The sequence below is a fragment of the Anomalospiza imberbis genome, chromosome 18 (genome assembly GCF_031753505.1).
Source record: "Anomalospiza imberbis isolate Cuckoo-Finch-1a 21T00152 chromosome 18, ASM3175350v1, whole genome shotgun sequence".
Taxonomy (NCBI): Eukaryota; Metazoa; Chordata; class Aves; order Passeriformes; family Viduidae; genus Anomalospiza; species Anomalospiza imberbis.
The window spans coordinates 11,526,087-11,551,116 of NC_089698.1; the positions used below are offsets into that span (position 1 = coordinate 11,526,087).

At 46.9% G+C, this 25,030-nt stretch overlaps 1 protein-coding gene and 1 long non-coding RNA gene across 3 annotated transcripts; one reads left to right on the forward strand and one right to left on the reverse strand.

The window, feature by feature from the left end:
* Positions 1 to 7,418: 7,418 nt before the first annotated feature.
* LOC137484884 (uncharacterized) lies at positions 7,419 to 10,103 on the reverse strand. Its single transcript, XR_011005090.1, has 2 exons — positions 9,973 to 10,103; positions 7,419 to 7,795 (listed from the first exon to the last, which is right to left on the reverse strand). It is a non-coding gene; the product is annotated as an uncharacterized lncRNA (long non-coding RNA).
* Positions 9,974 to 23,588, forward strand: ADORA2A (adenosine A2a receptor). 2 transcript variants are annotated; one of them, XM_068209079.1, is made up of 4 exons: positions 9,974 to 10,323; positions 17,640 to 18,328; positions 23,216 to 23,299; positions 23,473 to 23,588. In XM_068209079.1, the coding sequence occupies exons 1-3, from the start codon at positions 9,974 to 9,976 to the stop codon at positions 23,278 to 23,280; spliced, it is 1,104 nt and encodes a 367-aa protein (XP_068065180.1). In that variant the 3' UTR covers positions 23,281 to 23,299; positions 23,473 to 23,588. The 2 variants fall into 2 exon arrangements, with proteins under 2 accessions (XP_068065180.1, XP_068065179.1); XM_068209078.1 differs by having other exon boundaries at positions 17,640 to 23,299.
* Positions 23,589 to 25,030: the final 1,442 nt, after the last annotated feature.

The following is a 25,030-nucleotide window of genomic DNA, read 5'->3' on the forward strand; positions in this document are numbered from 1 at the left end:
GAGGTTTGCAGTATTCCCTGTTAGAAGTTTCCTCATTTAGTATTCAGACCTCAGTGTCTCCTCTGTTTTTCTCCTGGCTTTGCTTTGTTGGAGATGCTTTGGTTTGAGTTTGCACTGTTGTCTTCTCCTCTTGCTTCTTGTCTCCCCTTTCCCCCCCACCCTCTTATTTTTTCTGACTAGGGCAGCATAAATGTTTATGCTCTCTCTGCCCGTTCTCTAATATTGGCCTCTTATGCAAATCCCCCTTCTTGTACTGGGAAAGTCCTCTACAAACAGCCCTGTCATTTTGGTTAGTGAGTTTTCCCCAATAGAATAGGATTGTCAGATCCTGGTATGAATCAGCTGTTGAGCTTAAGGACTTAAGGGAAGTAGGTGATTAAATGTCATATTCTCTGATAATAACAACTTTGGTTTCAGTGAGATCCATATATTTTGGGCACAGACTGGGATTTTCCATAGGAAACATTCCCCTGGATAAAAGACAGCTAAGAGGCATGCGGCTTTTTAGTAAAATCTTCAGAAGAGAGGCACGTGATTGAAATTGATTTGAATAATTACAGTTTCCACATACGTCCAGTCCACAGATCAGTGCCCAGCTTCAATGGGATGGTGGAAAATCACATCAGACTGACCTGGGCTGGCACCAGCACCATTACTGCTCCTGGAGCATGTGTGGGGAAGCACACTGACATTTAGAAAGTTTGTAAAATGTTCTGCAGCCTGGATTTTGGCAAAAAAAGGGATCTGTGCTGATGGCTGCCTGGTCAGGGATCTGGGACTGTTCCTGATAATCCCAAAATGCAGGCCTCTTTAGCAGACCTTTTAAAACTGAGGCGCCTAATTTTATCAAACACCTAAAAACATTAATACTTTGTTTTATGTCATCCTGTGTCTTATGAAATGTTGATCCAAACTTTGCTTGACCATTATGATTCACTTAGGATTCTTGTTAACTTTCCTACCCCATTCCTAAAGGAAAACCTTCCTTTTCCTCCATGTTGCCACCCTACAGCCCAGCTGTATGATTACAGCAGGGAAGAGATGGACACGGTCCACGTGGGAGAAACCATCCTAAAGGCTTGGAGGTACCTGTTCTGAGAGCTTCCCCGGATCCACCTCTGCCTGACTAACATCTTTGGTGTTTGGAGTCTAATGTCACAGTCCCTAAGCAGTTTACCTTGGGGGTCTTTTTTGGTTAATCCTTGTTTGGCAAGGTGTGAGGATCATGGTTGTCACACATTTGAGAAATGATCGCAGGTTTCTTTACAAATGGACTTTTTCTATGATGTCTTGTTGTGCAGAGACTGTAAAATATCTAAAGTTTTCACAGGACAGAAGGGCCACTTGCCAAGGCTGATGGAGGTATCTCTGCTGTAGTGGGCTCCTCTCCTCTCCTCTCCTCTCCTCTCCTCTCCTCTCCTCTCCTCTCCTCTCCTCTCCTCTCCTCTCCTCTCCTCTCCTCTCTCCTCTCTCCTCTCTCCTCTCTCCTCTCTCCTCTCTCCTCTCTCCTCTCTCCTCTCTCCTCTCTCCTCTCTCCTCTCTCCTCTCTCCTCTCTCCTCTCTCCTCTCTCCTCTCTCCTCTCTCCTCTCTCCTCTCCCTGAACGGTTGCTGGTTCTCCAGTGTGATGGTTCGATGCAGAAGGACAGAAGTCGGTGGTGAGAAGTGTCATTTCCCCAGCAGCCTGTGCTGCCCAGCCCAGCGGCGGCGCCGGCCGGAGCCGCCGGGGCAGGAAGCGTGAGAGGTGCGGGGCTGCACTGGGGCGGATGTGCTGTGACCACAGCACAGGGGCTGAGGAAATGACAGAGGGACTTAAGAGTCCTCACAGCACCACACTGACACTCTGCGATCAGTAACAGTGACGCTGGAAAGTTCTTAATAAGTCGGATTATAATCAAGGACGTGGGGGGAAAAGCCAGTCCCTTTGAGTACCTCCGGTGTCGGTGTGGCTGGCTGTGATAGTGGAAATGCAAGTCACCTCACCAGGGGGACAGCAGTGTGGTGCAAGTCACAGCAAAGAGGAGAGGGAATGGCAAAGTGAAGGCATGTGGCCTCGGGGCAGCATCAGAGCATCAACTCCTTATCCACAGAGGGTGGCAGAGTCCTAAAAATGTCTTAAATAGCTCTGAGGCTGCGACAGAAGCACCATGGTGAGGCTGACACTGAGCAAATAAGCATGAGCAGTCAGAGTACCTTACAAAATGGTTGAGGGAAAGTTGCTGGAAACAAACGCAGGGGACGGAAAATTTTTTATTGTGGTTTTTGCCTTCTTTTGGGATGAGCAGAGTTGTACAATGCTTTCATCAGGATAGGGAAGGACAGCTGGGGAATCATTTTAGGTTACATGGAGAGAGATAGTAAGAGTTACATTCTTTCTGCTGTAGAAGGGTGTTGGTTGACCTGCTAGAACAGCTCTCCCTGCACTGGAGTGAGTTTTTGTTTCACCATCTGAATTTATGCAAACGCTCCTGGCAGCCTGCAGGACAGTGCTCGAGGGAGCAGGGATCACAGGGCATGGTGCAGAGATAACCTGCACTTAGAGAAGGCAAATAGGGTTTGGGAATAACTGAATAAAAATGCAAGAAAACTAACAGATGTACCCAATTCTCAACTGCCTGTCTGGAAACTTCATCCAGAAATGAGAGGCAAAGTCACATCTGGAGAGAAATCTGCTCCATTATTTTAAAATAGACCAGAATGGATGCATTAGCAATATGATAAATATCCTCAGAGTAAATTCTTCCCTTGCCTGTATTCCTCAGTGGGTCACCTCTTCTTTATATTGTTTCCTCATTTCTCTTACTTTGTCCTTGAAGGAAATGCTCCTCATGTGTGAACACAGCTGGCTTTAGTAGGGCTAAAGGAGGCAGAGGTTGCCTTTGAGTTCTTCCCTCACACAGGAAAGGAAAACTGGCTCCTCAGAGACATTGTGGATGATATTGGCAGTAGTAACTTGTTTCTGGCCATGGTACATGGTTTTAATTATGCTTTTTTACTTGTCTGCCTTATGAAAGCCTATCCAAATACTCTATTTTTAATTTTTTTATTCTTTTAGAAATGCCACCATAGATAAATGAACATCAGCCATTCTGAATACAAAAAATTTGCTCAAAAATCCAACACGTGTCGGTGTCTTTTGGCAATATATCGTGATGCCTGCTGCCCAGCGAGACTTTGGTGAGCACAGGGGAGCCATTTTCCCTTCTGTTTGTTTGATCTGGCTTATTTAACTGCTGGTCATTCATCCTTACTTAGTTTTGCCCTCCTTGGCTTTTTGTGACCATTAGAATTGGAATAATTACTGTGAGGTTTTTTCCTTGCTTTTAAACATTTATAACATCCACTTAGGAAGAAAAGATGGTCAAATGTGTTCTGCTCTAATCTTCCGCTACCACAATAAAAATTAATCCACTTCTAGCACTTGGAGGGCAGGAGGCAAAGCTGCAATATTGGTTTGGGATCAGCCATTCCTGTCAGCCAGTCCATCTTGCTTGTTGTCCAGTGGGATTTCACTGCTGGGGCAGTTTTGGTTTTTAGTTTTTTCTCTAATGGGCATAAACAGGAGGAGAAGAGAGGCACAGGACAGGCTGGCAGGGTGTGGTTTTGTCATGGTTTTGGCTGCTGTCACTCATGCAGCAGTCTGAGTATCTCTGGTAAATCAGTCAAGACTTTACCCCCAGGTTCACCATGCTTGTTGCTGGAGTACAGCTTCCTTTCTTGGCCTGGACTGCAGCAGGGATGGAAATGTAAAACAGAATAGTTGCCCCTCTTTCCCATTTTTAAACTGATAGACAAAGTTCAGGCACAGTACAGGTCTCTGAAGAGCCATTTCTTCTGCCTTTCATGAGTACGTGAAGGGAAGGTTTTAAGTCTTGGAGGGCTGTTGCTTTCCTGTAAGAGGGGATTACACCAAATTTAGCAAAGCTGAAGCTCTCATTTTACTTATTATTTCAGGAGAACTTGCAAAACCTATCCAGAAAGCTCTTTACCCCACTGTAGGTTTATATTACAGCAGACTTCACTTCCCAAGAGGAGACAAAGTCTGTGCTTCCAAGAATCCTCGGCCTTGCATTTTTGCAGTCAGAGCATCAGTGGCTCAGATGATATTTTGGATAAAATCTGAAACGGTGCCTGGAAGGGTCAGACTGGCACCTGGAGTCCCTTGATAGAACAAAAATTTCCACACCTGCCCATGTTCTGCACTTGCAATGGTGCCCATGCAGGCAGGCGTGCAAGAGCCTCCAGGGAGGGCTGAGGGAAAGTGCCAATGCTCCAGGTACCTGAAAACCAAGACCATGGTGTGCTGATAATTTTGCCTGCTTTGTTTCACTTGTATCCTTTGTTAACAAAGAGCAGTCTAGAGGGAAATAGTCTATTATTAATATTTAATTTCCTCCTATTACTGTAAGCAGATGACCTAAAAGATCATTTAGGCAGCAGCCAATAATAAAGCAAAGAGAGGAATCAGAAAATGTATGTCTTGGTTAGGTGGGTGATGCCTCCTTCCTCCTCTTTCCTGCCCCACCCAGCCACAACTCTTCATCCTTCCATGGGAGGCAGGGCTGGGGATGCTCCCCACAGCTGTGTGTGAGCAGTCAGGGACCCAGGGAAGCTGCTCTACGTGAAGTATTCATAAAATACCGAACTTCAGAAAGGAAACCCTTGAGCAGCACAGAGAAGTGCTCCTGCTGCCTTTCCTATCGTGCTCCCCAAAGGACACCTGTTTTCATCATGTTTTACAGCCTCGGTTGTTTTTTAAATTTGTGTTCTGCCTGTGAGCACATTGGCTCGTTTATTGTGACTTGATCCTCTGAAGTGGTGGGGAGAGACAAGATTTCTTGGAGTCTTTGATTTAAAAGATAGGGAGATTCTCTTTGAGCTGAAGGGATTTCAAAGAGAGGATAAAAACTGACAAGCATCTCCCCCTCCAGGTTTCGTAAAGTAGGAAACAAATTATTTAGCAGCACCATATTTTTTGCTTCGGGCCATGTGTGAATTCAAGGATTTTCCCTAAGGGAGTTAGGTAATCTGCATGTGGCTGGTACCTGGGAAGGGTCATGTTGTCAGAAGGAGATGCAAGATTGTGATCTGTGGAATGAGCCCTGAGGAACACCCCCCTGGCCCCCTTAAGCTGCCTGCTGCCTCTCCTGCCCCATCCTAGAGCAGACACAGAAACCAGCCCCTCTGGGGCCCAGGGAAGCTGCAGTCTGTCACCTACGTGCCCACAGACTGTCTTGGGTGCCCTAAGGGCTGCTGGTCATCTGGAGTTTTTGCTAATACGTGAGAGGAGCTGTCAAGCTGAAGTGTCACAGGCACTGTGAGCCTGGCAGGCACAGAGGTGCATCTGCTGTCTGCCAGCTGACAGAGCCTGGGCAGCCCAAACCTCCCAGAGCAGGATGGACTCAGCCTGGAGGGGCCAAGAGCAGGAGATGAGCTTGTCTGAGGTGGGTGATTTGAACCAAGCAGTGGCCAAGGGCTCAGCTCGATGCTTTTGGCACTCAGGAGAGAGAAGGGGCAGCACCTTGGTCCAAAGTCAACTGGAGATGCCAAACTAAAGCTTGCTTAGGCTCTGCTGGTGAATTGCTTCATGGGAACGTGCTGTGCAGATGCTTTATTGAATTTTCAAGGAGGAGTTTCTCATTGGGATTGAAATATGAGAGAGAACAGAGTGTTCCAAGTCACTACAAACAAACAGAGCACCAGGTTTACAGGTTTGTGAATGACAAAAAAGGTTTATTTAATAATGGGAGAAAGGCCGGAACATAGCCCGAGGTATCAAGAAGGAATTAACAAAATAAAACAAGGGCTTATGAAGAAATACTAATTGTAGCTGTCCAGCCTGTTGGGTGATACAGGTTATTTTTCTTAAGTTTCAAGAAGCTTGCCATGCTGATCCCTCAAGGGCCCGAGATGTTAAATATACACTTCCCCAGTGAGTAAAGCAGATTGTTAATTAATTTTTTCTTATTAGACCTGATTGCTGAGCCTTTGGGTCTTGCATGAAGTAGACAATTCTACAATAAATTTCATTTTGCCTCTGGATCTACGTCATCTTCTCTGGGAGGTCTCTGTTCATTTTGTCCCTGTGCAGTGAATAAGCTGTACAAGCAGAAAGACTGAGCCTGTTCTTGTTTTGAAGCAAGTTGCAAATACTCCTGAAATGGAGATTTGTTATGTCAGGTGAGCACTACAGCAGCTGACACTGTGAGAGAGGAATAAGGAGAGGGGGGTGAGCTCAGGTTGAACATTGGCACGTTCTGTCAGCAGCAGGTGAGGCTGGGCTTGTGTGGCCAGTAATTGGTTTTTCTAATGTCAGTGGCTACTCAGCGGCGCTGAAGCAGAGACAAAATGTTGTTTTGTCGTGGCTGGGACACCTGCTCAGCTCCAGCCATTTCTCCCCTGAGATGTGCTGGCTCTGCAGAACTCCGAGCGTTTTCTGGCCCATCTGAGAGCAGAGGGTGGAAGGACGTGCTGTCCTTTCCTGGACATAACGTTCTGATTGCTTCAGAATAAATGACTGGGGCTTAGGATGAAGAATCAGGCCACTGTTTGTGTAGAGAGATGGAAGAAAGGGACAAACAAATTCAGAGATAAAAGATTCAAATTTAACATGAGGCCATGAAAGAGTCAAAGTAGGAGGTTAAAAGCCCTGTTGCGTCAGAGAACAGTGTGTGATGTAGCCATTAAACTTCAGATTCCAGCACTGTTCTTTTTCAGGTTCAGGCAGAGGTGTAGGAAATTTCAGCTTTGTGCTGAGCCATTGGTATGTGCAGAACCTCCACAGTGAAATTTGTACCTTTCCTCCATGTCCTGCTGCAGTTTGAGATGAGCCAGAGCCAGGTTAAACAAAATGCATCTAGGATTAGTATGGATTCGTGATCCTACTGAAGAGAGCTCTCAAATGGGGAAGAATATCCAGTAATTTCACTTTGCTCCTCTTCACTGGGGTGTGTGAGCTGTGAACACGATGGGCAAGAGCAACATAGCAGGACTTTAGGTAAATCCTCTGAGCATCAAGATTAAGGTGCCCAGTTCTCAGGCTGGCTCCTCCCAAACAGGGCTTCCTTCAGTTCTTCTGACTCCAGAGGAGCTTGTGGGGGACTTATAGTGGCTTTAGCAGTAGTTTGGGCCCAAGTATGTCAGAGTAATTTGTTAAATTTTTCTAAACTTGGCCTGGCACTGGAGTTTGAACGTGCTCTTGTCCTGCATGCTGAGGTGGGAGCCTGTGGGAGGTGTGTGCTCCCACTCTGTCCTGCTGAGGGACTCAGGGGCTCACACCCACCTCAGTCTCAGGCACAGCCATCCTGCACCCCCCTTCCTCTTAGGAGCCTGTTTTGCCCACTGCTTCCTTGGTTAGGTTGTTTTTTTCCTCCTACCAGCTTTTTCCTGTCTTTTTTTCCTCCCTTCTTGCTCACACACATGCACAAAACATTGTTTATTTCTCATCCTGCCCCTTCTGTTCTCTCTGCCTCCAGATCTTCTTTATTTCTGTCTTATATTCATTCTAATCCTGGGCTGGAGGGTGAGGTTTCAGTATCGCTGCTTTGAAACAAACCTGTTGGGATTTGTAATGGACAAGCAGATCCTTGCAGGGGCATATCACTGACATCTCTGAAATCCAAGAAAGTAAAAGCCATCTGTAGGAAGCCACTGAAAAACTGAAGGTTTTGCTATAGGAGCACAGACAATATAGAGACTTCTTGGGGTTTTTCTTCTTTAAAAAAGATTAAATGGATGGTCTTTGTCTTCCTCTTAATAGCTAGATCACACACTGATCTCTTCTGTTGATTTCTTCTGCTAAAACCAAACAAAACACAGAAACAAGATAGCTGAAGGTAGAGAAAAGCGAGGGTTTTGAAGCATGTCCAAACCACCAAGAATCATTCACTTTCCTTTCAAATGCAGCATTAGCAATAGAGCTCTAAATCAATGAAAGGTCTAAAATTAGATTATATTCCTGAGATCAGATGTGAATCACAAGTTAATCATATTTTCTTTTATTATCACTGTCTTTACCCTTTTATTTTATCCTGAAAAATTAGGTTTCTGACTTGAAAACAGAGTGAACTGTGAAGGCATCAAACCCTGATGGGTGAGAGCATGCCAGATCACCTGTGGATGGGGCTCAAAAATCTTGTGTTTTGGAGGTTCATGTTGCATCCAAAACTGAGCTCGGTGATTTATCAGTTGGTGCTGTGTTTCTCTCTCTCCTAACCCTCTGATGTATCAAGCTGTTTCTTAAATTAATGAGAAAATATTATTGCTAAAGCTTGCTAAATAAGGTTTGCAACCCACTCTGGAAGTGACAGGCGAGGACAGCAAGCAATTATCTCTTGACTGTGCCACAAAGCTCAGGGAACTATGTTCTGCCTTCTGTATTTTTAGCTGAAACTGTGGTGAAACGCACCCATATCTGAAGCAGAGGTACGAGGTGACCTGCAGGGCGTGCGGGTGATGTGTATCTGCTCGCATGAAATGCAGCTGCAGGATTGTTTCCTCACAAGCAGCACCAGCTTCAGTCCCCGAGCTGTGTGCAGGACACTGCAGGAACTGGAATGCAGCCCTGAGCCATGGCATTGGCACTGTGCCTGTGTGTGTATTTCTGGGAGAGATGTGTTTTGGTGAGCCTGGTTCTGGCTGGTTGAAGGTGAAGGATGATGCTGTCCTGGATGCAACAAACACTATGGACAGTGCAGGTGTAATGAACAAATGGTTTGCTTATAGGATACAGATTTACATGAACAAAAATAACGGAGTTGCAGGAGGGGAGCCTGCAGAGACCCTTGCAAAGAGTGTGCATGGTCAGCAGGAGTGTCCTCAGAGATGTCCCTGTCTGAGCACCTTGAACACCTCCCTGCCATGGATCTTGTTCCATCTTGTTCATGGATACATGGAGGCCAGACAGGTGTGGCCACAGAGGGGTGACCACACATGCCATGAGTGTAGCTGCCCTGTGAATGAGGGCTCATGTCCTTGCGGAGCAGGGTACTGGTGCAGCAGTTTTGTGGCAGAGCACGTGAGGGTGGGCAGCACGTGATGGCTCAAACCCGGTGTTTGCCATCAGAGGGAGACAGGTGTGTGTGAAAGGCTCCTCCACCTTTCCTCTGTGCAGCCTCAGCACTTGCCAGGACATAATTAGTGGGGCTCTCGTGTTTCAGGGCGGGCTGTGGAGCAGCTGCTGAAGTGCCAGCTCAGTTGGTAGCCTCAAAAACAAAACATCTCTTGTTTCTCATCACCACTGTGAAACGCTGCCTTCCTGAACTTGGGTTTGACCCTGCAGCTTTCAGGATAGACAAAATGTGAGAATTTTGCCAATAATGTATTCTTCTAGGTCTGTGTAATATCCGTTATCAATTTAATGTGCCACTTTAATGAGATTTTGCTTTCTCCATCTCCTCCATAGAGCTGATTACTTAGTGTATGTGGTTGATGTTTTCTTTTCTTTTTAGAGGAAACTGCAAGTGAAGAAGTTTAATGTTTGCTTCAGCTGAAGAGAATATTTCCCAAGTCCTGGTGGGAAAAGGTGAAAAAGAGGACCAGAGGATGTTGCTATGGTATGGAGATGACAGGAAGCCATGACTAGAAGGGGGATTGTCAACAGGAAACAAAGCACTGCAGCCAATGTGGCACTGCTGTACAGTACAGCTGCTGTGCTGCGCTGCCTGCTGGACTCCGAGGCCTGGGGAGCACTGTTTGTCCCCAGGAGAGATTCTCCCATCCGTTTGTCTGCTGGAGTCTGAATTATTCTGCACCTGGTTAATCCTCTTTGCTGGAGCTGGCAGGCCCTGGGCTTTTTTTCTTGACACCATCTACTGTAAAGTCCTTGAACAGCTATGGGGAGAAAAATGTGTGTGTGAGCAGCCTTCCTGGGCTGGCAGCCGAGCACTCCACAGAGCCCAGGCAGCTTTGAGGGGTCTTGGCTGTTCAGTGCTCTGCAGATATGAACGCTGAGCTTTGGGCCTGGTTGTTCTCACCATGCTAGTACATGGGAAGGACGACTTCCTCTCAGACATAGCCTACATCATCCTGGAACTGATCATCGCCGTGCTGGCCATCCTGGGCAACATCCTGGTCTGCTGGGCCGTCTATTTGAACAGCAACTTGCAGAACGTCACCAACTATTTTGTGGTGTCCCTGGCTGCTGCTGACATTGCTGTGGGGGTGCTGGCAATCCCCTTTGCCATCACCATCAGCACTGGCTTCTGTGCCTTCTTCTATGGCTGCCTTTTCATTGCCTGCTTTGTCCTGGTCTTGACTCAGAGCTCCATCTTCAGCCTCCTTGCTATTGCCATCGACAGAATCATTGCCATCCGAATACCCCTCAGGTAAGCACGGGCTGGGCTGGGGTGCTGAGGGCTCAACATCCCTAAAAACCACAGGTCTGGAGATGAATCAAGGAAGGAAAAGTTAAATGAGGATTGGTTCTTTTTCTCCTGTATTTTGAAAGCAACTTTTCTAGGTCCTAAAGTCTTTCTAGGTCCTAAAGTCTGCCTTGGTTGGTGGATTTTCTGGTTGCTTCCTTTTCCTGTTCTTCTCTGTTCTCCTATGGTGGGTGCCCATGGCATCACAGAGGTGCTGCCTGGGAGCTGCCACTCCATGCCTAGGCAAACTGTGCCCTGAGCTGCAGCCAGTTTCACCAGAGGGATGGTGGAGGGCAGAAAGGGGGTGAGGTCAGCTTGTCCCTGTTCCCATGGGGAGGAGAGGGGTTCTGCCTGAAGCTGTAGCAGCAGGGCTGAGGGGAGAGGGGTGGGGTTTTCTCTCAGGGGTCTGTTAAATGTCAAGGGAGAGGAAGCAGCAGGCTACCAAGAAATGGCCTTAGGAAGATTTGGGCTGGCTCAGGCACTGCCTCTGGAAGCACAGCACAGGTTAGGTGAAGGTGGAGGCTTGTCACAACCCACGCCTGCAGATGGGGATTTTGTGGTCTCTGCAATTTAAAGAAAGAAAAGGACATTTTAATGACTAAGACTGGCTGCTACTTGGTGTGCAACCAGGGAGGCTTCCATGGGACAAGGGGAAGTTTTGTCATGCACACAGGGGCTGCTGCTGAGTTCAGTTTGGCAGGAGCACGTTGTTGTGATGGCTGTGTGTGCCCGTGGGCGCGAGGCAACGCCGCGCTGCTGTGACAGTGCTCCGAGGCACTCGCTGAGCTCCAGAGTTGGAGAGGAAGCCCCTGGAGAGGCTGCTGCAGGAGAATTGTAGGAGTCTCCTTCCTTCCTGTCTTGTCCTTAGGAGGATGCAGCACGCTCTCAGGAAAGGAGAGACTGCCTTCGTCTCCTAAACAACCAACATGATTGCAAAAATGGAACAAATTTCTAATTTTTGTGCTTTTGAGTTTGAGTTTTTGGACATCCTCACTCTTCTTGAGCTTAAATCACTTGTGCTGATCTATACAATTTAGTCCTGTCTCTTCTGAATACTTTGGTCATGCAGCACTTATGTCAATTAACACAAACCTCCTGCTCAAAACCAGAATGGGAGCCCTGGAGAGCGGAAATTGCCTTTCCATGTGGACCAGTGCAGCCAAGTCTTTCCTGAAGCCTCGACTCAGCAAGTTTGTGCTCGATAACATTGCATTTAATGGGTAGTTTCCAAACCCTATTGGTCATACCTGTTACAGCTTTTAGTTTTGATGTAGATGTAAGGAATAACTATTCCATTCCATTGCAGAGAAAACTCTCTTGATAATAGTTGCCTATAAACTGAACTGTCTCTACTTTTCTACAGTTCTGCTCTAGATGATTTCAGTTCATAAACCAAAATAATGATAAATGGTACAAGGAAATATGTTGAGTAGCCCCTGGGAGCTGCCTCTGAAATGGTTTTGAGAAGGGCTGATGTCTTGATTTCATCTCTCACGAGGTAACTCTGAGGACAGCTGCTGACAGTTTAAGCACTCTTATTGCTAGAGGATGACTTGCCAGGAAAGGGATTTTAAAAATCTGGATTTCTGCCCACGTTTGGGCTATCGCTGTGACTATATTGTCTTGAAAATGTAATTTCCTGGAACAGCCAAGGTAAAGAGTCTTTTCAAAAAAGCAGACTACATCAGTGCTGGGCATGACACCGGTTTCACTATCTTGTTTTGGAAAAAACAGAGCACACCCTCTTCTGTCCCAGGAAAAGAGGGACTGATTGGATGCAGAAACCCACAGGTAAATCCATGGGTTCCTCCTCCTCTCTGTCCTCTGCTGGTTTGTCCTTTCACAGCAGGAGTGATGTACTTGTCAATTGTGTTTCCCCTTTAGAATTTATGGATGAATAAGCATTTATAGCCTCAGACATGCTGAGAAAGTGAAAGCTGATTGTCTGAAGAGGGAAATGTGGTATAATTTAGATTGCCCACATCCTCACGTTTTTTCTTTTTCTAATACCCGTTTGTCTCAAAAATGGGTCAAACAACTTGAAGGAAAGTTCTGCCACTAACAGTGTGTTGTTTTCACCTCATCCTTTAATACCTGGGAAGGCTCCTTCTCCTCCTCACAGGGCATGAAAGGTACCATCAGGTATTCCTAATATTCATTAGCTGAATCATTAATAAACCAGACTTCTTTCACTCTAGTGAAACCAAAAAGGGCCAAACCTGTGCTTTGTTCTTCTGTTTCTCTTTAAATGTTTCATGTCTGATTTGTCCTAATGAAGATAACTGCATATGTGGATGTGCATTCCCACAGAAATAAACTGTCAGTATTAAGAAGGCAGAAGAGTGGGTTTTCTGATACTGCTTGGTTTTGGACCCCTCAGTACATTATTAGTTAACTTTGAAATTATTTTTCTGTGGAGAAAAGACCCTCCTCCAAAAAACTGAAATGAGAAAAGACATTTATAGGTGAGATTTTAAAATGGATAAAAACTAATTTGTGAATATATTATGTGTTCTGCCTTTCAAACAATTGTAATATTTTGTAGAATTTGGTCAATTTTCCACAAGTTCTCAGGCACTTTGCTGAATTCTGCCAGGTTTTATACAAATGTAACACTCTGCAAGTGGCAGTAAGGCACTCCCAAGGAAGGGAGCCCGAGCCATTGTTCACTCTAGGACAAAATGAGCTCTCTCACATGGCAGGTACCTGAAAACCTGCACTGGCTAATATCAAACCCCCAGGTGCTCTGAACAAAACTGGCTGTGAGTCTGAGCCCCAGGATGAAGCCCTGGGCCAAGAACAATTGCTGCTTTCCAGGCTCCGTGGTGCCAGCAAGGGCTCCGTGGGCAGCGCGCCCAGCCACGTGCTCCGGTGCTGGCATTTGTGTAAAGACATTCCCAGGGGAAGGACAGGCAGCTCCAACACACTGGAAGAGAGGGGAAATTTTCCTTCCTGCATCCAAACAGAAAAGTTTGCTGAGGTGACTGAGGTTGCTGCTTGCTCTCTGGGATGGATTCAGGCATGAAACATGTTGGTCATGCAGTGCCAACTGCAGGCCTTTTCCTCTGGTGAAAGCTGCTTTTGCTGCTGCAATGCTTCTCCGGGGAAACATTATTTAAGGTGCAGCTCCCTGACGTTTGGAGCTTTGGGACCGATTTATCCCATGTGGTGGTGATTTGAACTGCAGTTCTGAGGTGGCACTGGGGTGGTTTTCTGCCAGGGGACATGAAGAACTGGCTTCCTAAAGTCTAGGAAGAATAGGGGAGATGAACACCAACCCTGAATAAAGTGTAGGATGTGCAAGGGACCTTTGTGCTGAGAACAGCCTGTTTCAGTAGTTGCTTTGATTCCCTAGGGTTCCTTTCTGAAATGCTCATATGTGAGCATGTAAACCAGTGAATCAGGGTTTTAATGTTTTATTGCCACTTTGAGCCATATGTGGACTTGTTTCTTTCCCTGCTCACCATAAACCTGTTGACTGTATGGCAGGCATTTCCTACATATGCTCATATGTTAAATAGATTTAAGGGAGGTTCAGCTAATGTGAGAACAGAGTAGTTCCCCTCCTTCTTTTAAATGGGCACAGCTTTGAAAGCAGTGCCTTCGTGGCCTGCACAGAACTTGCTGTTACCAAGGTTTTATTCAGGAAGCTGATCACGTCACAAGCAGAACTGTGTCTGCCCATCATTCCTGCCTCTGCTGTTTAGAGGAGATAATGCTGGGCACCTGTGCCCACCTGTGGGACCCCACCTCCCCCATCTCCATAGCGTGGATAAACACCAGGATCAGTTGGTACCTGGTAATAGAGGAGGAAGGTTCTGGACTGAGTGGTTTGGGAAAGGTTGCTTAGTTGGTACACATGAAAGTCTCAGTGTGATTTCTTGCCCTGTCACGGATTTCCTGGATGATCTGGGATTGCCAGGGTCTCTCATTTCCACATACATGTAATAGGGATTGAATATCCTGCTTGGTCCTGTCCTTGATGGCTGCAGCTGCCTGAGGTTTGGGCTGTTGTGTGGATGTGCTTGGTGAGCAGCATTTTGTAGTGATTTGTTAAACACCTTTGAGCAGTGCTGGAATTCAGATCAAAGCCCTCAGCTGAGCACAGGCAGGGTGATGCAGTAAAGGTCTCTCAAAAATGCTCCACACCTGACAGAGGATGTGCAGTGCTATCCACCAAAGGAGGGTTTGGAAGACAAGCAGCAGGATGGCTGGACACTGTGATGGTGAGTTAGGGCAACTACATATCACTCAGTGATATGGAAAGATCTTAACTTCTCCCTGAAGACAGTCTGGACAGACTACCAGCTTTGTCTTCCACCCAGTGTCAGAGACTCTGCAGTAATCTTTGTCTTCATGGCACAGAACTTAGTCCAAGGACCCAGAAGTGGCACATCCTCAGCCAGGTTACTCTAGGCAGCCCAGAGGAGCTGTACATTCACCAAGGGCAGCTGTTCTCCTGCTCCAACTTACCAGCTGGTTGGCTGGGACAGCAGCAGGGCGGGTTGAAACTATTCTGGGGAAAACTTTCACATTTTCAGGTGTTTGCAAAAGTTGGGTTTGCTTCTTAGAGGAGACGTGTGACTCTATCCCCACCATGAGCATCCCTGTGCTCTGCAGTCACATCCTTTGTGTCTGGAATTGCACAAGCAGAAGCAGTTGTTTGTGTAGCAAGCGTGCTATTTCCAGGAAGCAGAACTGTTGGTGCACAGACAGTCCAGTGCTGTCGGGACACATCAGACATGCTGCAAAGTCACCTGCCAGCTATGCAGATCATGGGCTGCAGGTGTGACCAGCTCCTTTCAGCAGGTTGTGTCCCCTACGTGGTGCCAGCAACTCCCAGGGTAGGGGGTGAGTCTGGGAAGCCCTGAAGTTACCCTGTAGAGCTCTGCAGCACTGAGGATATGGAGAGTGGCTTTGGCCTGGCTGCTGCAAGCCTGGAAAGATACTGAGACAAAGTACACAAAGATGTACACAATGTCTCCAATGACATCTCCAAGTGGATAAGAGGAAAGAGTCCAGGAAAGCCCATCTGGATTATAATGCTACCTCAGCCAAGTCAGTCAGAGGTGCCTCATGTGGATCCTAGAAATTAAGCTCTCCTAAACAAATTAACACTTCTCAGTGGGTACCTGGCCAGGACAAGGCCATTGGTTTTGTCAGGAGATGCTGTGAGCTTTCTGTCCTGACCCTCAGAGTTATTGAGCAAGGTGTCATGGACATGCACTCCAGCACAATGCTCTGCAGCTGGGAAGCTGCTTGGGTTCAGTGCTGTTCTAAGCCTTATAAAGCTTCTTGCATGGGAATCCCCAGAGGACAAGAGGGAGGGAGAAGTGTGGCGGGGTGTTTGTCTGGAGCAGTAGTGAATATATTTTTAGTGGAAGGGAAGGGACATCTCTAGTCGTGGGATAACAGCTGCACAATTTCAAAATTCCTCTGACAAGATGTAGCTAATTCCAGGGCTGCAGGGTTTTGATGGTTGTGGGATGGTTTTGGGGTTTGTTTTTGTTTTTGTGGGGTGTTTTTTTGTGTTTTTGTTTTGGTTTTGTTTGTTTTGTTTTGGTTGGTTGGTTTGTTTTGTTGTTTTTTCAGGCTTCAAGGGCCTCCAGCCACTCTCTTGCTCCCTGAGTGTACATTTCAAAGCACAGATGCTGTTTCGATGTGTTGATGAGGTCTGAATGGAGCAGCTCTCTGCTACCATTCATGCCGTGCGCTTTGCATCCTTAAAGGATCCACTAATTGCTGGAAAAAACCTTTTTCTCCCTCAGAATCAGCTGAATTCCTTCCTCATTTCGGGAAGGGCAATTTAGGTGTGTTTTTCATGCTGAGAATTGTGTGGTTGGCTCCCTTATCCACTTACTCTTTTCTGGTTTTAAAATGCAACTGAGAAAGGGAAATTCAAGCCTGATGAGTCTTGTTTTTTCCCAAAGCCCATTGTCAGATTTAAAGCATGTGCAGGATCTCCATTCTTTACTGTGCAAAGCAGCCACTCTTCTCCCCTGTCCTGAACTTGTGTTGGGATAGGAGCATGAACCTGTGGGAGTAATTATTTCACTGGGAGATGGAAAGATTTCTGTGGCTTGTTGTATTATTTCTTGTAATGTTTGTTTTTGGAGAGAAATGGGGACAGAGGGAGAAGGAGCACTGAGTAAACACTGGGAGCCCAGGGCTACTGTCCGGTCAAATACAGTGTGGGACCCATGCCGCACAATGTGGGAATCCAGCCATCTACTTTCCATGCTAAGCATTACCCAGGGAAGGAAATTGCATTGAAATGTTAAACTGCTGCCCTAATTTACATTTTCAGAGGGGAGAACTGGTGGAGTCAGCTCAGGACTCTGTAACCTGTGAGGCCCTGGAAACTGGCTGATATTTCGAGCTAACCAAGGTCTCTGCTGCACTCTGTCAGATTCTTACCATGTTGCTTATTGTTTCTTTCAACAGATCTTGGAAAGTTTACTGTTAAGAGCACTGGCTTCAGCCAAGCATCAATCCCTCCACCACTGAGGTCCCTTTGGTGTGTGCAGTGCAGGCCATGGCATACCTGTAGTCAGGGAATTGTTCCCAGCTTAATTCCTCTTTTCTGAGAAAACACATGGGGTCGACTTAGCTGGGCTGATGAGGAAAACTGCTGACTTGCCTCAGTTATTTCAAGAAAGCTGGTGGTGCTGGTCTTCCTGAAAGTGCCATTGAGGAGCAGAGTGCCATGCAGGCAATGCCAACCTGGCTGCTGCAGCTGAGCCAGCAGGATTTCCCTGGAGCACACCAGAATGTGGATGCAGGGCTGGTGGCACTGTGCCTTCAGGCTCTTTTGTGCTATTTGGTTTACAGATCTACTGCAAGACAGACCTAACAATTCCATGCTAAAAGGCTGCTCCTTTGCCAGGAAGGAGACGCTGCCTTAGCCTTTGGCAAGAAACCCACAGTGGTCTTCATCACAAGGGTCAGAGCAGTGCTCTTGGTTATCCAGACTGCAAGATCTATGTGCACACCCAAGTGGACTGGTGGAGTGAAGGAGCACAGATGAAAACTGAATTAATTTCCCTGCTTTTCTGTCAACTATTCACTGCTTAAAGGAAAGGGGAGGGAAGTAGGTGGCAGACAGTGTCACCATGTCCTTGGTGTACTGCATGGGTTCTGCACATCAGTGCAAAGGCCCCTCTGATGTAGCAGGTGCCCTTCTCACTGTCTTCTGGAACGTGGGGCCATTGTGAGGTTGTGTGGGTGCCAGCAGCTTGTTGAATGACACTGATACAGCTCCCATCTCCTCTGCTTTACAGGTACAATGGCTTGGTGACCGGCTCTCGAGCCAAAGGCATCATTGCCATCTGCTGGGTGTTGTCCTTCATCATCGGCCTGACCCCAATGCTGGGGTGGCACAAGCGTGCCCAGATCGAAGAGCTGGGCTCCAACTGGTCCTCTCCCATCAACTGCAGCAACAGCATGGTGGCGTGTCTCTTCGAGGCTGTGGTCACCATGGAGTACATGGTCTACTACAACTTCTTTGCCTGTGTGCTCCTGCCCCTCCTTCTCATGTTTGGTATCTACTTGAAAATCTTCATGGCAGCCCGGCGCCAGCTCAAGCAGATGGAGAACAAGATGGTACATGGGGAACGTTCCCGCTCCACGTTGCAGAAGGAAGTCCATGCAGCCAAGTCTTTAGCCATCATTGTTGGGCTGTTTGCAGTCTGCTGGCTTCCACTACACATCATTAACTGCTTTACCCTTTTTTGCCCAAATTGCGCCCACGCTCCCCTCTGGCTGATGTATCTGGCTATTATCCTGTCTCATGCTAACTCGGTTGTAAACCCCCTAATTTATGCCTACCGCATCAGGGAGTTCCGACACACCTTCCGTAAAATCATCAGCCAGCACATCCTGGGCCGCAAGGAGCCCTTCAAGGCAGGAGCAGTCAGCTCCAGGACTTCCACCCACGGCGGGGACGCAGAGAACGCCAGCATACGGATCAGTGAGTATGCACTAGAGGTATACACCAACGGAGAGATCCACAGGGATCCTGAAAAGCAGGACTTAAACAAATGCAAAGCTGGCTTGGAATGGCACCAGAATGGAAATGCCCTGGACTTGGAGACAAATGGGCATCTCCCACATTCCTGCAAAAATGGGTTTTTCTCAGATGCTTGCCTGAACAGGGAGCTTCACAGTGAAGAGCTAATTGATGCCCAGGTGTCTTACTCAGATCTGGAAAGAGCAGCCTTTGCTGCAGCTGATGTTTCCTGATGAGACTTTCAAAGTTTTCCTGGTAGAATTATTTTATTTTCCATTGGTGACATCTGCCATGGCAGAACAGAGGTTGGGGAGCGGGGGGAGAGCAGTATATTCAGATCGCTGTGGAGAAAGGGGTCCATATCCAGGACTATTGGATGATCCTAAATACCAGACTGGAGAAAAGCCAAGAGAGCACTGAAGTGGACTAAGGAAGGAGGGACAAGTTACCCATCAATGACCTGTCACCAAGAGCAGTGCCAAGGTCGAGGATGGCATTCCAAGTTCAGCACTGGGAGACTGCTGACGCAGGGATTTCGGGACACTTTGCTGTACCGTGCCTGTGGTTGAGTGTTGGTTTCGCTGTCTTTACCAATGGAAATAGAAGTGTGGCTGGAAGTATTCCCTGAATAACAAAGAGCAGCTGGGAAGGGCCTCTGAGTACTGTGGCCCTGCAACAAGCAGAAGGGGGGATAGCAAAATCTGTTGTCAGGAAGGATGCCAGGAGATGCTTGGAGAGAGAAGGAATTTACCTGATGGGAACTCTGGATACTTTCAACCATGGCACTTTGTCTTTCAGTTTGTGTTCTTAAAGCTTATTCTGCAACAGGTTGCTCAAATGGTTTTTTTCCATGTGATGATAAGGTTACCTTATGTTAACTTATAAAAGATGGGCAAGAACTCATATCCGTTCCCTGAGTGCTCAGTGTTCCAGATGCACATGGCAAATATAACCTCTTATCACTCCACTTTGTCCAACAAATCACCAAAGCTGAGCCTTGCCAAGGATTTCCCTTAGCAAAAGGGCTGTTAGCAGGACGTGGTGCTGCGGGCCAGGGCTGTGGGCTGTGTCCTCAGGGCAGGGCTGTGAAGGGCTGTGGGTGTGTGAGCTCTTTGTAGGCTGGTGGTGCCTTCTGCTTTCCCCCTGCCTCTCTGCTTCTCCTCCTGAGCTCCTAGAATGCAAATTCTTTCCATGGCCCCAGATGTGTGTGAGGGGAGGTAATATTCCGTATTTCAGTCATCTTCATCCTCACTCAACAGGCTGAGGGACTTTTTTTTACTTCTTTCTTCGGGTAGAGAGCAACACACACACATACCTTGACCTAATTTTGAAATTCCAATGAGCTCTACTTAAAAACCCTTTTCTCCTGTGATTTCAGTTTTTTTCTTGTGAAGCCTGATGTGTCCCTGTGGTGCAGAGGACAAGAGAGGCAGCTCTGGGCTCTGTCTGGTTAGAAGATGCTCCTGCTCTGAGAAGCTGAAAGGTGTCAGTAGTATTGGAACTCAGCTTAGAAACTGCAGATTCTACTTTCTGTAGAAGAGAACAGGCAAATTTCTGCTGCAGCAAGTGTACACACTGCTGTGGTTTGTTGCAGAGGTGTTTCAGTGCAGTTTGGTAATTCTCTGGAAGGAAAATTAAGGAAGTCCAGAGCTCAAGGACAGCAGAAAACCACATCAGCTTGAATTCTACCTGAAGATTCTCTGGGTTGTGACAAATAATCCATGTCCAGTACTACCAGACTTCTGGAGAGACAGGCAGTATTGGTCCTACGAGGGAGTGAAAGGTCTGGTAATTCCAGGGATCTGAAGCTTATTCCCTAGCTGAAAACATCAGAAATATCCTCCCCCAGTCTGGTTCTTCCTCGTGTCTGTCCACTAGCATTTCAGAAGCCAAGGGAGATTTTAATATTTGAGGAAGAGCAGGTTAGGGCTTGTGTTTTTATTCCATGTTTATTTTATATATTGTGAACTATTAAAATGAAAAATCAGTTTTATTTTGAGGAGAATTTTCTTTTTGCCAGTTTCCCTACACGCATGTGGGGAGAAGTTTGTGATGCTGAATGTGTTTGAGTATGTAGCTGCTCCGGGCTAGCACAAAGCTTACTGTGAGAGGGATAAAAAGATGTGGCTGCCACCACAGTCCTTAGCAGAAAGACAGGCCAGTTTGTAAAACAATAGACTTTGTGGTTTAATTGAACTGCTGCTTTCTTGGCAGGGCTCTTCCCTGTGGTCTGACGTCAGAAGAGAGGATTATCACTCCAGCAGCACGAAGGAACACTGAGCCATTTCCCTGTGACTGACGTCACAGGTAGCTCCTCCATAGGGTGACTCGGGATCTCGTTACTCTTGATCCTTCTTGACGCAATATTTCTGTAGGTTATTTGTGTCATGGCTTCTCTGACCCCCTGTAACAGCAGCAGAGGAACTCAGGAAAATGGGGGGCTGTTCTCTTCAGGCCTCGGCTGGGAGCTGAAATGTTTCTAAGAATAACACAAGATTACATCCGGCACACATGTCAATAACAATTAAGTCCACAAAGACCCAGAGCAGGGAAGGAAGTGTGGGAAAATACCAGCATTGCTCATGTGCTGGAACACACACGAGTGCAGAAGTGTTGCCTGTTGAGCTTTAGCTGCCATTGGTAAAGGGATGGTTTGCACTGCATTGGATCGGACTTTCAACAGTTGGTGTGGATTGGTTGCTTTCTATATTTCCTGAGCATCTCCACACTTACTTGTGACAGTTTCTTGCTTGGTTGCCCCAAGAATCAAGTTGATCTATATTGATGGACAAGCTTAGGATTGCTTCACTTTCCAGATTGCTCTGGAAAACCTTCCTGGCCAACCAGATCACCACGTGAGCTTAGTGGCTTTCCACATATCTTGAATTTAGCTTTTGTGTTGCTGCTTGAGCTGCCCCCAAGTGTATGCAGTCCCTTTCAATATTAGTGATCAAGACTTGAAGTGAAAAGGGTGTGTGAAGGGGGTGGGCTGTGTGCAGGAGGAAGAGCAGGGTATGGACAGCGTGGTTTGTGGAGCTGTCTGCAGTCACAGGAAGGAAGGGATGGCAGCTGCACTACATGCTAGGCCTTCTGGCGAACATATGGTTGAGATGGACCCTCAGAGGATGTTTCTGAAGCAGTTGTTGGGGAGAGCAGGAGCCTTTTGAACAGAATTTTTGACTTCATATTTCTTGTTTCCTAGGGATCATAATTTCAGCGCTTCATGCTTTTTGGTTTGTTCTCCATAAAAAAAAAAAAAAAAAGTCCCATCAATGAAGTGTGCTCTTTCCTTTTCCTGGCAGCTCTCCACTCTTGAGAGAAGTACTTGCCTTCCAAACTTCCTAGGACCACTCATTTTTCTTCCAGCTGGAGAACATTTAGCTGATCCAGTTGTTCTGGATAAACAAAGATGGTGCCAAGAAAAAGGGAAGAATGAGGTGACTATCAGGAGAAGCTGGAGAAGACCTTCCTGGGAATCCCAGGTGCAGTGGGTCCAGAGAGTAGGAGCTGGAGTCAGCAGAGACTAATTTAATGGAACAAGAACTTCTTGCTTAAAAAGTCTGAAGATGCATAGAGAGATGTGGTGCCTCATTTGGTGTGAGGGCATTCCATGAATTTCACCATTCCCTGAAGACTCTTAGGCTCCAGAGTTTATTTGCTTTATAAGAGTTTTGGAGAAAGCAATGTTTGATCAGTTGCCAGGAGTAATTTTACCGAGAGTTCTTGGGGCTCTCTCCTCAACTGGGCACTGCTTTTTGTGTGTGCAAATAAATGCACTTACAGCTGTATCCTGCAGAGTCCCATTTGGATCAGTGATATTTCAAAGCTCTGTGCAAGTTTGAACTGCAGCTTTTGAACCAAGAAGCAATTTGGCATGGTGGGACAGCTGGGAATACTGGAGACAGAAAGGGTTTCTCACTGGTCCCAGATGGTGCTAGGGTGCAGGTAGACTTGGAGTGACACAGAATAGTCTGAGCCTTTGATCATTTTTTGAAGATGCCTCAGGGGATGCTGGTGGATATAGAGAAGTCTCTAAGATGTCAGAGACTGGAGGGTCAGGATGGACAGGAATTCTTGGTAGTGAAGGAGCATTTGTAGAGTTGGTGTTTGGGAGGATTTCAGGGGAGCAGGAATGTGCTGGGAGGTGCTGTGGGGTGTAGAGATGATGCTGGCTTGAGACCAAGGTGGGACTTGCTGAGGAAGGACTCTGGAAGGGATGTACAGCCTTACAGCTCTCCTGGGGTCACTGCAAGGATCAGCCCTTCCTGGGGTGTGCACAGGGTTGACTTTGTAGGGTCTATATTGACTGAGGCAGGGATGGTTCTTATGGATTATGTTCTTTCCAGACACATTGTCCCGTTTCACGAGCACCTCCGGGTATAACAAATCCCCTTCTGCTTCATGAGCATGGGCCCTACCTAAAACCAAATCCTTCCAACCAAGTTCTGTGGAAGGACAAACAGGCTGCAGTGGTGCCACAATGCATTAAACCTGCATGCAATACTCTCTGGTGGTGTTTGCTATGTTCAGCTGCCTAAAAGTCAGTTCTCTTCCAAATTGTTTTGGGCATCAAATTGCACTGAGTCATTTCAGCATTTTTTTTTTCTTTCTAGCCCTGAGTTCTGTCTGTCTTTGTGGCAAAACACATAAAGAGTAACAAAAATCACCAGTTCCTCATTTGCATGAGAGGTGACTAACCCTGATAGATGAGAATCCCCAGGCTGGGGTAATGTTGTGGGTAACTCCCCACCTTACTTGCCTGCTGGACCTGTTCACGCAAGGACGTGTTAAAATCAAGATTGGAACCTGTTGATCTGAGAACATCCATCCCTCCCCCCACTGTCTCAGGAGCTGGTGTTCCTGCCCTGTCCTGTGGAGAGGTTCTCTGTGGTCTGCAAACCAAGACACTATGAACACCCTGCTGCACATGCTGTCAGTATGAAACAATTACTCTTTTAATTTAAATGTTTTATGATATAGGTGTTGTTTTCCCCTTGTCTGTTATCATTGGGGGGGGGGGGGTGGGGCGGGAAGGGAGTGGGAGAATCTGTGCATGCAAATGTATTTAAAGTGCATTGACCAAAGGTTTTTTTGAATCTGTGAAGTTTTCATATCTGTGAAGTCATCAGACTGCTGGGCAGTGAGGAGCCGCTGGTGCTGCGGAGTCTGTCTTGGTTACATTTCTTAATAAGCATTAAATTAATAAAATATATTTGTAAAAGAGAGTGTGAGTGCCTTTGTCCCAGGAAGATCCGGCTGGCTGGATCTTGTGTGCAAGTATTTTTTTATTATGTTATTAGATTTCTCCACTGATTGATCCTTCTGGAGAGCTCTCTCCCTGGTGCTGCCTGTGCTTTCACAGCAGAGATTAGCATGGACTAGTGAGAAACCCAAATGAACTGGAAGACTCCTTCCATCATGGCAGTAGAAATCCTTCACAGCTGTGTATGGATCACAAAGTAGAGCTGTTTTCACCCAAAGCACTGCCCTGGCAGGAAGGGGGTGTTCCACAGCAGGACCTGAGGGTCCATAAGTGCACCATGCAACAGCTTTGCCAGCTGTGAGTGGGCCATCCCACCCTGCTAGCTCTCCTTCCATGTGGCCGTGCTGGTGCATTTCAGACCATCATCCTTTCTTCTGCCCAGTTCTTGCCAGCCAAATTAGTTTGGAAATGGAGGCAGGAAATCTAGATGCTGCTGTGGTGTTTCTCCTGCCAAATCTGAGCAATGCTGAGGGAGAAGTAATTTCCAGCATTTTCCACCTGGCAGCTACTAAATGTGTGTCTAAGGAGGTTAATAGAAGTCTGTTCAATACAAGAGCACTTGGAATTGGGAGGTTCTGAAATGAAAGTTCACCAGATAGCCATCAACCACCGGTCATTCCCTCTTCTGGGTCACTTTGCAGCTGTGTTCAAGGCCTCTTCATGGGAGGCCCCAGTTTGTGGAGAGGTGCTGGCACCCTGGTGCTCTGCAGCCAACTGCCCGAGCTGTTCAACCAAGTGTGTAACTGAGAAGCTTTTTGATTTTCCCTCCTTTCACAAACACTGTGCATTTTGTTCTGCAGCATCAAAGGCCGGGAGCTTCAGAACAATGGGTGTCTGCAGGAGCCCGGCAGGAACAATGCTGTACCTAAGAAAGAGAACTTGGAAGAACAGAGAGAGCTCCCAGCTTAACAGCACAATTGGCCTGATCAGAAATCTCTGCTCAGAGATCCACACCTTGGCTCAGCCCCTCCGAGCAATTAGACTCTGCAGGGCTTGTGCTATAGACAAGAGCTGGCTGCAGCACTGGGGAACCGCTGACATTTCTGAGTGATGAAGTAGGATGGGGCTGTGGAGCATTAGTAGGTTTTCCTAACAAATGGGAAATAATGATTTTGGCTCTAAAGAGCTTTTCACCGTATTTAAAGCAGCAGAATCTTCCTTGTCACTTTTGCCCCCAAACAGGAAGACTTTTCTGCTAAGCATAATACACACAAGTGTCTGCATGTGTTTCAAGAAGTTTCAGGTAGTTAAAAAAGCTCTGAGCACCTCCTCTGAGGCCCTGTGGACCTCACAATTTACTTTCACAGGAAAGATTCCTCCACTCTTGCATTTGACTGTGACCATGCAAGAAAAGAGATTCTCTGTGTGTTCATTCATGGGAAGGAGACAGACTTTTGCCT

Coding starts and splice junctions, on each gene's coding strand:
- ADORA2A (XM_068209078.1), top strand. CDS start 9,974: ATGCTAGTACATGGGAAGGACGACTTCCTCTCAGACATAGCCTACATC. Junction 10,324..17,639: donor GCCATCCGAATACCCCTCAG/GTAAGCACGGGC, acceptor TCTGCTTTACAG/GTACAATGGCTTGGTGACCG.